This window comes from Prosopis cineraria, unplaced genomic scaffold (genome assembly GCF_029017545.1).
Source record: "Prosopis cineraria cultivar Desert tree isolate PC_DT_omini unplaced genomic scaffold, ASM2901754v1 PC12, whole genome shotgun sequence".
In the NCBI taxonomy this organism is placed as follows: domain Eukaryota; kingdom Viridiplantae; phylum Streptophyta; class Magnoliopsida; order Fabales; family Fabaceae; genus Prosopis; species Prosopis cineraria.
The window spans coordinates 43258398-43272381 of NW_026555343.1; the positions used below are offsets into that span (position 1 = coordinate 43258398).

At 32.0% G+C, this 13984-nt stretch overlaps 1 protein-coding gene across 5 annotated transcripts; it reads left to right on the forward strand.

Annotated features, from left to right (window-relative positions):
• The first annotated feature begins 3078 nt into the window (after positions 1–3078).
• Positions 3079–6838, forward strand: LOC129287596 (probable serine/threonine-protein kinase At1g01540). 5 transcript variants are annotated; one of them, XM_054923800.1, is made up of 8 exons: positions 3079–3932; positions 4376–4480; positions 4575–4697; positions 4783–4953; positions 5075–5204; positions 5311–5520; positions 5631–5807; positions 6543–6838. In XM_054923800.1, the coding sequence occupies exons 1-7, from the start codon at positions 3370–3372 to the stop codon at positions 5787–5789; spliced, it is 1461 nt and encodes a 486-aa protein (XP_054779775.1). In that variant the 5' UTR covers positions 3079–3369; the 3' UTR covers positions 5790–5807; positions 6543–6838. The 5 variants fall into 5 exon arrangements, with proteins under 5 accessions (XP_054779775.1, XP_054779777.1, XP_054779778.1 ...); XM_054923802.1 differs by having other exon boundaries at positions 6582–6838; XM_054923803.1 differs by lacking the exon at positions 6543–6838 and adding an exon at positions 6047–6432.
• Positions 6839–13984: the final 7146 nt, after the last annotated feature.

Genomic DNA, 13984 nt, shown 5'->3' on the forward strand with positions numbered 1-13984 from the left:
TATGATCCCTGTCTGAAAAGAATATTAAAATAAATAAATAAATAAAATAATGATAGATAAATTTTAAACTTGCTTTTGGGCTTGCTCCGACTTGGAGTGGTGGTTTTGGGAGGACTGCATGTTTTCTTTACTTTATGGAGACTCATTATAGCATACCAAAAGTGATAAAATGGTGAAGGAGTAATTTAAAAATGCTGACATGAAAGTCAGTGAGTAGTTGCACGAATCAGCAATGGGGTGACACATGATAGTGCCAAACACACATGCATGGAAATTGGATTGTGACAGGTAATTACGAGGTAACCCAAGTTGTTTCCCATTCATTATGATGCCGCTTCCACACAACACAACCTGCGCCTCCTTCGCCAATGTCAACATTAGTACTCACCAAATTCAAAACATAATACCTGCTCTCTTTTTTTTGTAATTTATAATTTTTTTAAATAAAATCACATATATTAATAAAAAAATATTAAATATACTTTATAATTTTACTTTTTTAAAATAAAACGTATAAATTTTACAAATCCTATTATTTAATATTCTATTTATGTCAAAATTTTAAAAAGAGATAATATATGAGAAATACAATATAGGATTGATAAAATTTTATTTTTATTAAAATATTTTATATTTTGAACATCGAATATCTCTTAAAAATATTTTATAATTTAAAAAGGAGGGTGTACTACTTCATGATAGAGTATTTACTTTGGTTTTATTTATAGAATAATTTAATGATGATTGTACTCATTTTTATCCTTTTGTCCGAGTTAAATATTGCAAATGTTATTAAATGCTATATTATTTTATTCTTAGAGTATGTGTATTCAGTTAAGAAAAAATTTAAAACTTATTAAATTTTTAAATAGAGTTAATGAAGTTTAAAATTTTTTAAATTCTAATTATAAATATTAAAAGTTATTTATAAACAAAATATGAAGGAGTAACAAGTGCAACTTTATAATTTTAGACGTTCAAGTCTACTTTCTCTTGTTCTTATTACATGACAAAGTTTCAAAACTCTAGGTGGCTTTAACATAAGGTAAAGATGTGTGTGTTACATGTTTTTTAAAACCTTACCCATTCTTAATAGCAATAAGGTCTTGGCATGCTTTTAATTTTTATACAACACTTTATTATAGTTATAAATTTAACTGAAAGACAAAATTAGAAAGCCACATTTTTTTTACGAGTTTAAGCTATGGATGACACCTTAATTAATTATAATAATACCATGCATGCCTCATTAAATTAACCTCATAACAACAGCTCCTCAGAGGTAGGCGTAGCAAGGGATGACGCCTTCTAAATGAACCATCCAATATTTGCGTTGTTGGGTGGCCACATTAATTTTAGAATATATATATTTATTAAAATTCTCATCCCTTCTTGATGTTGAGCTATAATCCCAATTCAATCATTAATCACCACAATCAAACATAAACAGATTAGGACTTTTCAGAACAAACACATGTACTCATTCAAATAATATTAGTCAGCTGAAGCTCCATGCATAAAAGTCATGCAGCCAAAAACCTCATTGAACTTTTGTTGCAAAAATGAACTTGCATGCATGGGGCTTACATCATAACTCCTTAAACATTCTAACCCCTCAAATAAACCTTTTCATTCCATTAATTACTCACAATTTTAGAGTGGCAAATAACTACTTTCTTTACGAAAAATGAGTATTTTACGAAGCAGGAGATTAAAATAGTATAGAAGCTAAGTAATTCTATTTGTCAGTTTCATTTCACAAGAATATTATTTCAATCACTTGTTTAATAGAAGTAATTATTCACTACTATGAAATTATCATTTATGTTTTAGTATACTATGGTTATTTCATGAAAAAAATTAATATCGAATAAACCTCAAGAACTTCAAAATAATTATCTTATTTTATAGTTCTTTTTTATCATTTGTTTATTTGAGTCGAATTCATTTATCATTTCAAAATGTTTTGAGTCCAATGATATTATTTTTGTATACTTTTGTAAATATTATTCTTCCTATCACAATTTTAATTTTCTGTCACTTCAAAGATTTTTCCGTTTTTGACCGGTTTGATCGTTAAATTGGCAAATCATACTTTAATTTAAGGAACACCCAAAACTTGAAACCAATAAAAATAGTCAAATTTTTAGTTCAATATAATTGTTTTTTATTACTTATTTTTATTAAAAATAATCTTATTTAAAACATAATTAAATATTAAATATGAGTACATTTATTTTTGTATATAATATTTTTATTTATAAGCTTAAAAACATATCAATTTAACTGTGGAATTAGAGTTGGACCAAACTCAATAAATATTTTTATTAATTTAATTATCAATTTAATCTTAAAAAATAATTTTCCTACGTTTCCAATCCCCCAAGAAAATGAAAATTCTAGGCAGGATTGAGGAATAATTTTATTAAAATCTCAAAACAATAAATTTATGATAATTAGATTCTGATAAATTTTTTTAAAAAAATTAATTGTAAATACTCTCTTTATTTTAAAATATAACGTATTTTTAAGAGATTAAATATTAAAAAATATAAAATATTTTTAATCTTTTAAAATATAATTTTTATTTTTTTTAAAATATTTTATTGAATAAATTATTTTATATTTATTTTAAAGTAAAATATTTTATTAAATAAAAATAAATATAAAAATATAAAATTAATTTAAAAATAAATAATTACTTTATTAAAAGATGAGATTCATTTAAAAATATTGTATTTTCTTAAACGGTGTAAGTATTATTTAAATAATTATAAATTTAAAAATTCTAACCATAATCAGAACATTTAAATTTTAAATATAATTTTTTAAAAAATAAATATAATTTTTAGTTTGAAGTTAAAATTCTGTTAAAAATTATTTAAACTAATATTTATAATTTACTTTTTAAAAAATTTGTACAAGGATTTAAATTTCAAGTCATGGATGATTAATTGGTTGATTTTAACCAGAAAATATAACAGCAACAGAAGATTACGTCACAGACAGATCAGCACTGGCATTCCCCCTCTTAAGTCTTATCCCTGCTTGCTAGGCTGTCCACTCTCTTCTCTTGAGCTTGCATTGTGTTTCGTAGTGTTTCTTTCTTACACACGCACTCCTACTTCTCTCTCTCTCTCTCTCTCTCTCTCTCGCGCTGTCTCGCATTTACTTCTCGCTTCTCAGTTCTCTGCTCCTCCATTCACATTCAAATTTTCAACCATCTGTCTCTCTAATTCTCTCTTTCTTCTCCATCACCCATGAGAGCTCTGATCATCTTCCCCAGAAAGCTTCTTTCTTTTAGGATTCTTCTGGCAAAAGAAATGAAGCCCGAATTCTAGAACCTCTGCAGCGTTTATTGCAGCAACAATGTCAATCTACGATGCCACCTTCGTGGATACAGAGCTCTCCAAGAAGACCTCAATCTTTGGTCTCCGACTATGGGTTGTGATCGGAATCCTTGTCGGTTCTATTATTGTGCTCACTCTCTTCCTGCTGTCGCTCTGCCTCACCTCTCGCCGCCAAAGACGTCAAAAAAACCCTCAAGCCAACAAAACCCCTGTCGTTTCGAAGGAAATACAAGAGATCGTGCACATGCCCGCACCCAGTCAGCATCCAGTCCCTGAGATCCAAGTGGATTTCGGGAAAGCGGAGCACCGGCTCGTGGTTTTCTCCGATCGGGTCTCCAGCGGAGAGAGTAAGGGCGGTGCCACCAGTGCGTGTGAAACGACGTCCTCTTTTGGGAGTGGGAGTATTGGACCTGAGGTTTCGCATCTTGGGTGGGGGAGATGGTACACATTGAGGGAGCTGGAGGCTGCAACTAACAATCTGTGTGAAGAGAATGTGATTGGGGAGGGTGGGTACGGGATCGTTTACCATGGAGTGCTTGGTGACGGTACCAGAGTTGCAGTGAAGAACCTTTTGAATAACAAGTAAGTGATTTGTTTATGTCTGTCTCATCATATATGATGTCAACTGCACAATCTAATTCCTGAAAAATACACCCACAATCTAACTGCACACTAGTGAATATACTCAATACACTTGTGTCACAATTTGAAACTCTGAGCGACTAATTCATTTGTATTTTCCATTTATTTGTTGAATTTGATATGGCTGTAATGTTACTGTATTCCTTTGTAATTATTTCTTCCTGCTAAATTTTCGAAAAGAATATTCTTACTTCCACCCACCTGTTCTCATCATACTGCTAAATTAATAATTTTGTCGGAGATTTGCACCCTCTTATTTTTGGATTTTGCTGTTGTTTACGCTTTTCCCTACTCCCTGTTGCTGATATATAGTGAAGGTTCCCTTCGTCTTGGTATTGTATCTGTCTCTCGCAATTCATTTTTACGTTTTAAGTCATTTTCAGGGGTCAAGCTGAGAAAGAATTTAAAGTAGAGGTAGAAGCAATTGGTCGTGTGCGCCATAAGAATCTTGTTAGGTTGCTTGGCTACTGCGTTGAGGGGGCATACAGGTTATAACATCTTAACGTCGAAACCACACTTACTGTTCAGTTTCGAGGGATGTATTGTGTAAGATGTATGGTATGGTATGGTATTGTTTTGCAGGATGCTCGTGTATGAGTATGTTGACAATGGCAACTTGGAACAGTGGCTTCATGGGGATGTTGGGTCTGTTAGCCCTTTGTCATGGGATATCCGCATAAACATTATATTGGGAACTGCTAAGGGGTACCTTATTAATGATCTAATCTGCATAAAACGGTCTCATGTTGATAATTCATGCATATTTATGTGTTTTGGTCTGTCTTTTCAGACTGGCCTATCTCCATGAGGGTCTAGAACCAAAGGTTGTTCACCGAGATGTGAAATCTAGCAACATACTCCTTAATCGCCAATGGAACCCCAAGGTTTCAGATTTTGGACTTGCTAAACTCTTGTGTTCTGAGAGGAGTTATGTCACCACTCGAGTCATGGGGACATTTGGGTTAGTATGATTTTGTAATATTTAATTCGGTTCTTTTATGACTGGAATATGTTACTGTTCAACATTACTCAAAATTTGAAAAGTCCGAAGATGCTGATTCTCTCCCTTTCTTATTTCGTAGTTATGTTGCTCCAGAATATGCCTGCACTGGTATGTTGACTGAGAAGAGTGATGTTTATAGTTTTGGAATACTTATCATGGAGATAATTACTGGGAGAAGTCCTGTTGATTATAGTAGACCACAAGGAGAGGTTAGAGACAACTACCATCAAGAAAAAATTGTTTTGAGATTATTTCTATCACCAATGTCCCCATGGAGTTCACCGTTTTGTTTCCTGACTACTGTGATAATTGCAGGTAAATCTAGTAGAATGGTTGAAAACAATGGTTGGGAATCGAAAATCTGAGGAAGTGGTTGATCCTAAGCTCCCGGAGATGCCATCTTCAAAGGCTCTTAAGCGTGCTCTGTTGGTTGCTCTTCGCTGTGTTGATCCTGATGGAACAAAAAGGCCTAAAATGGGGCATGTGATCCACATGCTTGAGGCAGACGACCTTTTATTCCGTGATGTGTGTTCTTTTTGTCAACACTGTATTTGACTGGAACTGGACCAACATCAAGATGATTCAAACATTAATTGCATGAATAAACCTCTTTCTCTTCTTTCATTTCTGTGCAGGAACGCCGGATTGGAGGAGAATCTTCTAGCTCTCATCGTGATTTGATACAAGAGCATAAGGACTCAAATTCTGATAAAAAGCTTGTAGGCAGAGGTACCACTGATCAATCTCAAGAAGGTCATAGTAGGAATCAGCATCAGCCCACTATGTGGAGATAATGGCGAGATATTCAAGTGGTTAGCTTTTTTATTTTATTTTTTCCCCAGATTTTGGGTCCTTGGTGGCTTTTCGACAGTTATTTCCATATCCATGTGAAGAAAATAACACGTTTCCTATTTTCTAGTTACACATTTATTCCCCCAAATCACTTGTATATTATGATTCGTTATTCCTATAAAAATCGTAGTTATCGATGCCTTTCTGTCCGCTAGACAAAGCAGGATAAGCATGACATAATGTTGGCATTACATTCTAGGTGTTCATAATTTGAAACCAAGCTACTTTTGTCTCGTGCACTTCTTGTTTTAGCATGGCATGCTGGGCCCATCTTCAAGACGGACTACTTAGGAGTTTGCTAGTGTTATTGGCGGCCCCAATTAGATGCTTATGAGCACGGGACCTACCATCCAGCTACTATGATAGAAGCAATTAGATTGCATCAACATCATCGCCGGCTTTTAACAGTTTGGTTGCTTGTGGGAAATGGACTTGCTGGTTTGCCAATTAATAGCAACTGCATCTGCAACTTTTAGTAAATACTAAATAAATTTCCTAGTTGTACTGGGAAAAACTTAGGTAGAGTTGGTTTTCAAAGGATTGGTGAATCAAGGAAATAATACGCATATACAAGTTCACTTTTAAGTGAAACTTCTGATATGTTTACAAACCTTTTCATGATGAACGTAGTTTAATTTTTGGAAAAATTCTCAGGCGAACTTGGTCTGACAAAGTAGGTAAACTAATTTTTTCAGGCAAATGGATTTTATCAATATTTCTTGTTGGACCAACAGGAAGGGAAAGCAAGGAAGTTGACAGTATAATGCATTTTGGGTTTCACTATCAATGCCAGTGCAGGGTTGGTCCTCAAGCTCATTACATGGCACTGATTGCGAATTGACTTGGAATGTATAAATGAAACTCCCTTTTTATTGGCTTTCTTTTTATCTCTTCTGGCCTAGCCACCTTTATTCGGCTTTGTTTCACATTTGTAGAAATGCATCTCGTGATATTAAAAATAAAACGTTAAAATCCGATTTAAATTGTTAAATTCTCATCTGAACAATCTAAGAACTCGTTTTGTCAGGGAAAGAGCAGGGGAACTAAACCTATGCAATTATTGCAAATAAGATAATGCAATGAAAGTAAAGAGAGAGCGCTTTTGGGTGATCCACTTGCTGCTCTGGTGCATATATCTATGGATCCCATCAAACCATTCTCAACCCCTCGCCCCTTCCAAAAGTTTTGTATTTGCCGAAAAATAAAAGGAGGAATATATATCGTCCCTAAAAGTAAATTAATTGTTAGTTAATTATTAATTCTAGTTGTTTCGTTCATTAAAAGGACAAGAAAAATCCCAAAAACTATAGAAACTTGACTTTTTCTCATAACCAAGAAAGTCACTTATTAGGGGAAACTATTTATTTTCCTAATATCTAATTATATATTTCAAATTTAATCTTGATACTAAATGTAGTGTTTTTAACACAATAAATAAAAATTGTAGTTTTGTCTTTAACATAATTTTTTTTATATTTTAGAAAAAAGTATTTGAACTTCATGAGAACTAAGAAAAATGAAACAAAGAATCGTTTATGAACTTTTAAAAAGTTATTTTTTTTAAAAAAAAGGGTAAATTGAACCAAGTGACTGCAAATCCTCACAAGTGTACAAATTTGTTCTCTTAAATGCTAGCTGTTTTCCTTTTATAATAGGGAGAATGATAATTAAGTCTCATAGGATTTATTAATTAAACTTAAGTCTTAACCAATTTCAAAACATGAACAAAGTTCAATGAATTTTTTTATTTTGACAAATTTGATTATAAAATGATTGACTTAAGTACCCTTAGATTAAATATATGATAAACAAGTTGCAAATTTGTCGTTTAGAAGTTACAAAATTTCAAGCTAAACTTGCAAATCCCTGCAATTGTTAGAATAATGAATTGGTTACTTTTTAACTTTAATTATTAACATTTGTGTTCTCTCTTAAAATTTAAAAAATATGTTGCAAGTTCATCAGTTCAAAATCACAAAATTAGAAGTCAAACTTTTTAATCCTTGGAACTTTTAGAATACTGACTTTATTGCAATTCAATTTTAAATATTAACATCTGTGTTTCCTTTTAAAATTAAAAAAAAGTTATAAATTCATTAATTCAAAGTTAAAAAATTAGGAGTCAAACTTATAAATTGCGTTCCTTATTAAAATTAAAAAAATCAATTGTCAATTCATCATAATGAACTTATAAAATTGAGAAATTTTTACCAAGGTAACCTAGGGTGTTTTAGACTTTTTCTAGCATATCAAAATATCATTTAAGGACCAAGAGACTTAGTTAATAGGGAGAATTACAATAAGCTCTTATATAAAAAAATTAATTACTACAAGATCCATTGACAACTGAACTCAATGCTATTTTGTTGTCAATAGCATTGAATTCAGTTGTTAATGAACCTTGTAGTAATTAATTTGTTTGTGTGTGACTTCAATATAATTCTTACTAGTTAATATTTTAAAATTTCTTGTGATTAAAGTTAAATATCTCTCATTATAATAAATTAATAATGTAACGAGCATCTCTATTTTCTCTGCCATGGGTAATTACGGCTCCTTTTGTACAATGTTTTTAGAACTGCACTGGACACTAAACCGAGAAGGTCAATGGTTCATAGTTTGCATGGTTCAGTCGAGCTAGACCAATGATCAAACCGATGATGTAATAATTAAATTAAAAAATTATACATGTATATAATAATTTAAATATAAAAAATAAATATGAAATTGCTACTTAACTTAAAAATAAAACTAAGTATTTTAAGTTTATCATAACTTAACAAGTTACATGATACAACATAATATCAAATGATTAAAAAAATTAGTTATGTAAAAAAAATAAAAAAATTGAACAATCTAGTTCTTGAAAACAAGATCAGTTCTTGGCTTGATTCTGATTCTTGGTCAAACCGTTGGTCTGACATGGCTTAACCCTACTCAACCCCAAAAACAATTTTCACATATTGACCGAACAAGAATCCAAATCAGCCCGATTTTTTAATTACTACTTTTGTAAATCAAACATTGACTTTGGTATCCAACAATGAAGAAAGCTCTGTCAAGGGTCGACTTCTATCAACCCAGCATGTGACATTTTGTGAGACACTATTGACTTCTTATATGAAGACAAGAAGCAACCCCCACCTTCCACTTGATTTCCCCATTCTCATCTTAGAAAAATTAAGAATTAGAATGTTAACTTCACATATGAAGAACTAAGTCCAACGATTCATTCGAACTCTCTAAAGGAAATATCTGGTGTATTGTTTTTTTTTATCATAAAGAGGGCTAAGGAATTATCAAAAGTTGAATATAATAAAATGAGCTAGTTATTCATATTATGATAAACCAAAATTTGAATTTATATTAGGAGGGGTGTAAAGTTCCTTGAGTTAATCACAAACTTTGCTTACATGCACCACAACATAATACCTTAATTATAATTTTTTTTTAAAATGTAGGATCCTATCTTTAAGTTAAAAGTACTCAAATATACCTATAAAAGGAAGGGAAAAATGCTAGCCCAAAAGAAAAAGGATCAAAACATGTAGCACAAAAATTTTCCTCATAACCTTAGTAGGTGCATTGCGACGTATGAGTCCCCTTATGTACACGTGCTGCAGCTCATAACATAGAGATACTAGGGTGCCTAAAAGGAGATGTGTTGTGGTGCCCTGCTATTGACAAATGATAGCAAACTGTCATTTGTAATAGTAGTAGTGAATTTCTTATGAGCACTAAATCCTCATCTGATGTCCGATTAGATTGATTCAAGCACCTACATGAAGTTTGTTAAACAAGCTAACTAATGAAGTAAGTTCAAACTCAATTTGAACACTTGAATGCAAAAAGGCACCTTTCTTTTAAAATTAAGCACATCAAGTGTTCAAATTTAAATTCTTGCTTCATTAGACCATCCCAAGCTTTAAACTAAGTCCAAAAAAACTAAAACACTTGATTAGCACACAATATCATGTATATAGTATTACTCCCTCCATCCTAAATTATAGGGCACTTTTGAAGGAATTTCTCCGTCCCAAATTATAAGACACTTTGAGTAGATTAAGGTTTCATTAAATGCATCAATTTCAATATTACCCTTTCTTTTTTTATAATTAATTTCCATCACTTCTCTTTTTAATATATTAAGTAATTAGTATTTTGGGAAGTTTATATTTTTGTTTTGGAAAGATAAGGTTGTTAAATGTATTTAATAAAATTTATTGGTATGTGAGATTTGTCTAAAAGTGTCTTATACTTTATGATAGAAAGAGTACTTGCTACATTTGACTGCTTAATGCCACATTTCACTTAAGTGGACTTACTAGAGCTTTACAAACCACTATGACAACAATTATACACTAGACCACACTTGTTCCACTCATATATACTTAACTTACACAAATGGAATCAAACCTCTCCATTTAGTCAAGATTGATCATATTCAAACAAAAAACACACATTTCACAATCATAACACATAGGCACAATCATCATATTAGTGGAACAAGTATTACATTTAAAATTTCTTGAATTTTGTCCATGAAACAAATACCTTTAGTCTTACACAGATGTCTACCACTTAGGTATCATAGGCTAGGAAGCAAAACTCATTATATATCATAAAGCAAGGTTCCATCAGAAATTATATTTACATATTTGATTGCAGTAGCAGCCAAGCTACCAACCATAAGCATATAGTTTCACAATTGGCAGAGATGCAGCAGAAGATAACACAAGAAAATAACTAAAGCAACATTTTCATGTTTACATCCTAGTTGAAAACTTAAATGCTATACACAAATATACATTCATTTGGCTTAAAAGTACTATTACAATCTACTAAGGGTGTAGTTACTCGTCTCATACTTCTTTTTTCAACCTTTTCAAATTCTCAAAACCTATAAACATGAAGTGATGGGGTGAGACAAAAATTCTAATAACTAGATAAACTTAAATACCTATTAATGAGAAAAATTATATATAAGGGATAGAGTAGCATTGACACAAGGATTAAAGCATAAATCAAATTCACATATTAGCACAAATATAATCACACCAATAATGTAAAACACAAATATCAATGCATGAGCATGTTGCATCAATATTTTTTTTTAACAAAAAGCTCCTGACTGAACCCATAAGCTATACATAGGACCTATTTAGTCAGTCCAAGCTCACCATCAATGGAAGAGACAGGGCTAGTACCTCTTTACTATCTCTAGATTACGGATTTTCCTTAACTATTTGGCAGGGCATCAATTACTCCCCTACCAACCACTCCTAAAGTAGTAAGAAGTAGCTCAACCATGCTTATCGACTATTGTAATTCATAAGGGCAATAGGCATCACACATACATCAAAACCATGGTCTATACATCTCCATAAGAGGAACTTCCACCTCTAGCTATATATGAATGCTCATGCATTCCTGAGTCCTACTAATAGATCATAATTAATACTCTAAACTAGAACTTCTTAGCCATGTATGCCTCCACCTTAGACTAGGGTATTACTTTCCTATGCCAACACATTGGCAACACAACACATACATCTCATGCATCACTTGCACATGCACCACAAGCATTACTCTTAGCACACATACTATAGCAAGCAAGAAGTACTAACACACGTATTTCAATTAACACGTTATAGCCACTCTATCAATTTTAAAAATCATAATATAAATAGGACTATAAAAAACATATAAGTAATTCTTCTTTTTTTTCACAAATAGTTTGTAAATAACTTTATAAGGTAACAAGTAAAGAAGTTTATCCATTTACGTTACAACCTTTTTACCAAAGATTACTATTTATGCCAAAATGCTTGTGCTTGTAGATTTTCACAAGCAATTTTCTAAATACTCAATCTACACAAGCAAGTGTCCTTGGTTAACTTTTAAACTTAATTCAAAACATTAAATTTGACTATTTTAAATTACATAACACTCTCAACCATCTCACTTACACTTTTGGGCTCACCCTAACCCTTTCACTATAATCACATACTTTTAGGCCATTTCAATAAAATAGTGTAGAAGCTTAAAAATCACATAGGCTCCAAATAATGAGTTTCAAAACTTAAAATAGTATTTTGTGCAAAAAATGACCCATACCCTGCGAGTCACATGCCTCTGTGCCATACCCCATAGCATGAGGAGCAATGCACCGCAATACGTTACATGAATTGACAGCAATAGCTGCTGTTATTTGACAGTTGTGGGAGTAAATTTCAAACATATTCCAAATCTCTATTTGACATCCGATTGAGGTGGTTTCAATGTCAACACAAAGCTTTCTCTCAGTTTTAGCTAATGAAAAAGTTTCATACTGAAATTCATTTTTACAAAAAGTTAGACACTAAAACCTATTTTTATCACTTTTCATATAAAACACACAACTTTGGTGTTCTAACTTAACCACAAGTGCTAAAAGCCTATACTGCCTTTCCAACCATACTCAATGGACTCTAGTAGATCCATGCAATGCACCACACACAACCAAAAACACATTTTTCAAAATCACTGCTCAACCTTAATTTTCACAAAGTACAAAAGGAGAGAAAATTCATGTATAAAATCATCATTTTCATTCAAATCATTCACAATACATATGTTTTTACTTTCACAAATATTTTGGCCTTATCCATAAGTTTACAACCAAAACTCACAAACTAAGGACATAAAATACACAAGTTGTATGCTATAGTAATGAAAGAGACAAAATAATGACATGTAATCCTAGTTAGCAATTATACAACATTAACACCAAAAATAGAGTAAAGAGACATGAAAGTAGGATTTTCACTACAATCCTACACCTTAGAACATTTTTCCCCCAACTGGATCTGATGAGTTAGGCCTTGAAAATATTGAGAATTAAAGGGTGAGTACAACCACTCAGTAACCAACTTTTACCTAATCTATATAGTTGCATGTCAATTATGAATAGATGAAAATAGGCAAAAACACAACATCATAACATATATAATGAACTCAACCACAATTCACAATATGACAACTATGTGTCCAGGCCTAAAAACACATATATTCATATTAATTTACAATACAAATCACTAAGGCACAATAATACCAACCATGCACCCCTAACACACGTCGAACCACAATACTAACAACCATATGGTCAAATTTATATGTATGATCATATGCTAATCTTATATCCTCTTATTACCTCCGACACAAAATCGGTGGCTATCACTAGGCTACGTCCTTCATGAACTAACCCAACCCTATACTTGTGATGAGTTATCGGGCCACGGTTAACTCACTTACTTGTGTACTTTAATTTCTCCCAATACTATTAACCATGAGGTGTCGTACCCCTAATTTAGCCTCCTTATAAGTCAGCAGAGGCTAGTTAGGTTTGAATCCTTCATAAAATAAGTAGGATAGTCTCAACTATGGGACACAATCTACCTTTCGATTCTAATGGTTAGTGTCAAGGCAAGTTCTCTATTTCAACAATCACTTTTACTACTACGTGGATTTAACCATCTATTCCTCTCCTCAGGCGAACTTTTACTAATGATCATGTAATGCATATTTGACATGCTATTCAATTATGACAATTAATATTATTGATACAATCATCTCATCACATTAACTCACTTACTTGTGCACTCTAATTTCTCCTAATACTACCAACTATGAGGTATCATACCCCTAATCTAGCCTCCTCATAAGTTGGTAGAGACTAGTTAGGTTTGAATCCTTCATAAAACAAGTAGGATAGTCCCGAATCAACTATAGGACACAATCTACGTTACGATTCTAACAGTCAGTGCCAAGGCAAGTTCTCTATTTTAACAATCACTTCTACTACCATGTGAATTTAATCATCTACTTCTCTCTCTAGGAGAACTCTTGCTAAAGATCATGCGATGCATATTTGACATACTATGCAATTATGACAATTAATATTATTGATACAATTATCTCATCACATAAAGCATATAAAACTCTTTTTCACCATTATACATTACATTTCTATTAACACGTGCTCACATATTCTCAATCACCATCATTATTCACATGTATATGAACACACATAGCATTTTCACAATGTCACATCATCAAATATGCCAAATTTACATCAAAAGTTTAAAATATAAATCAT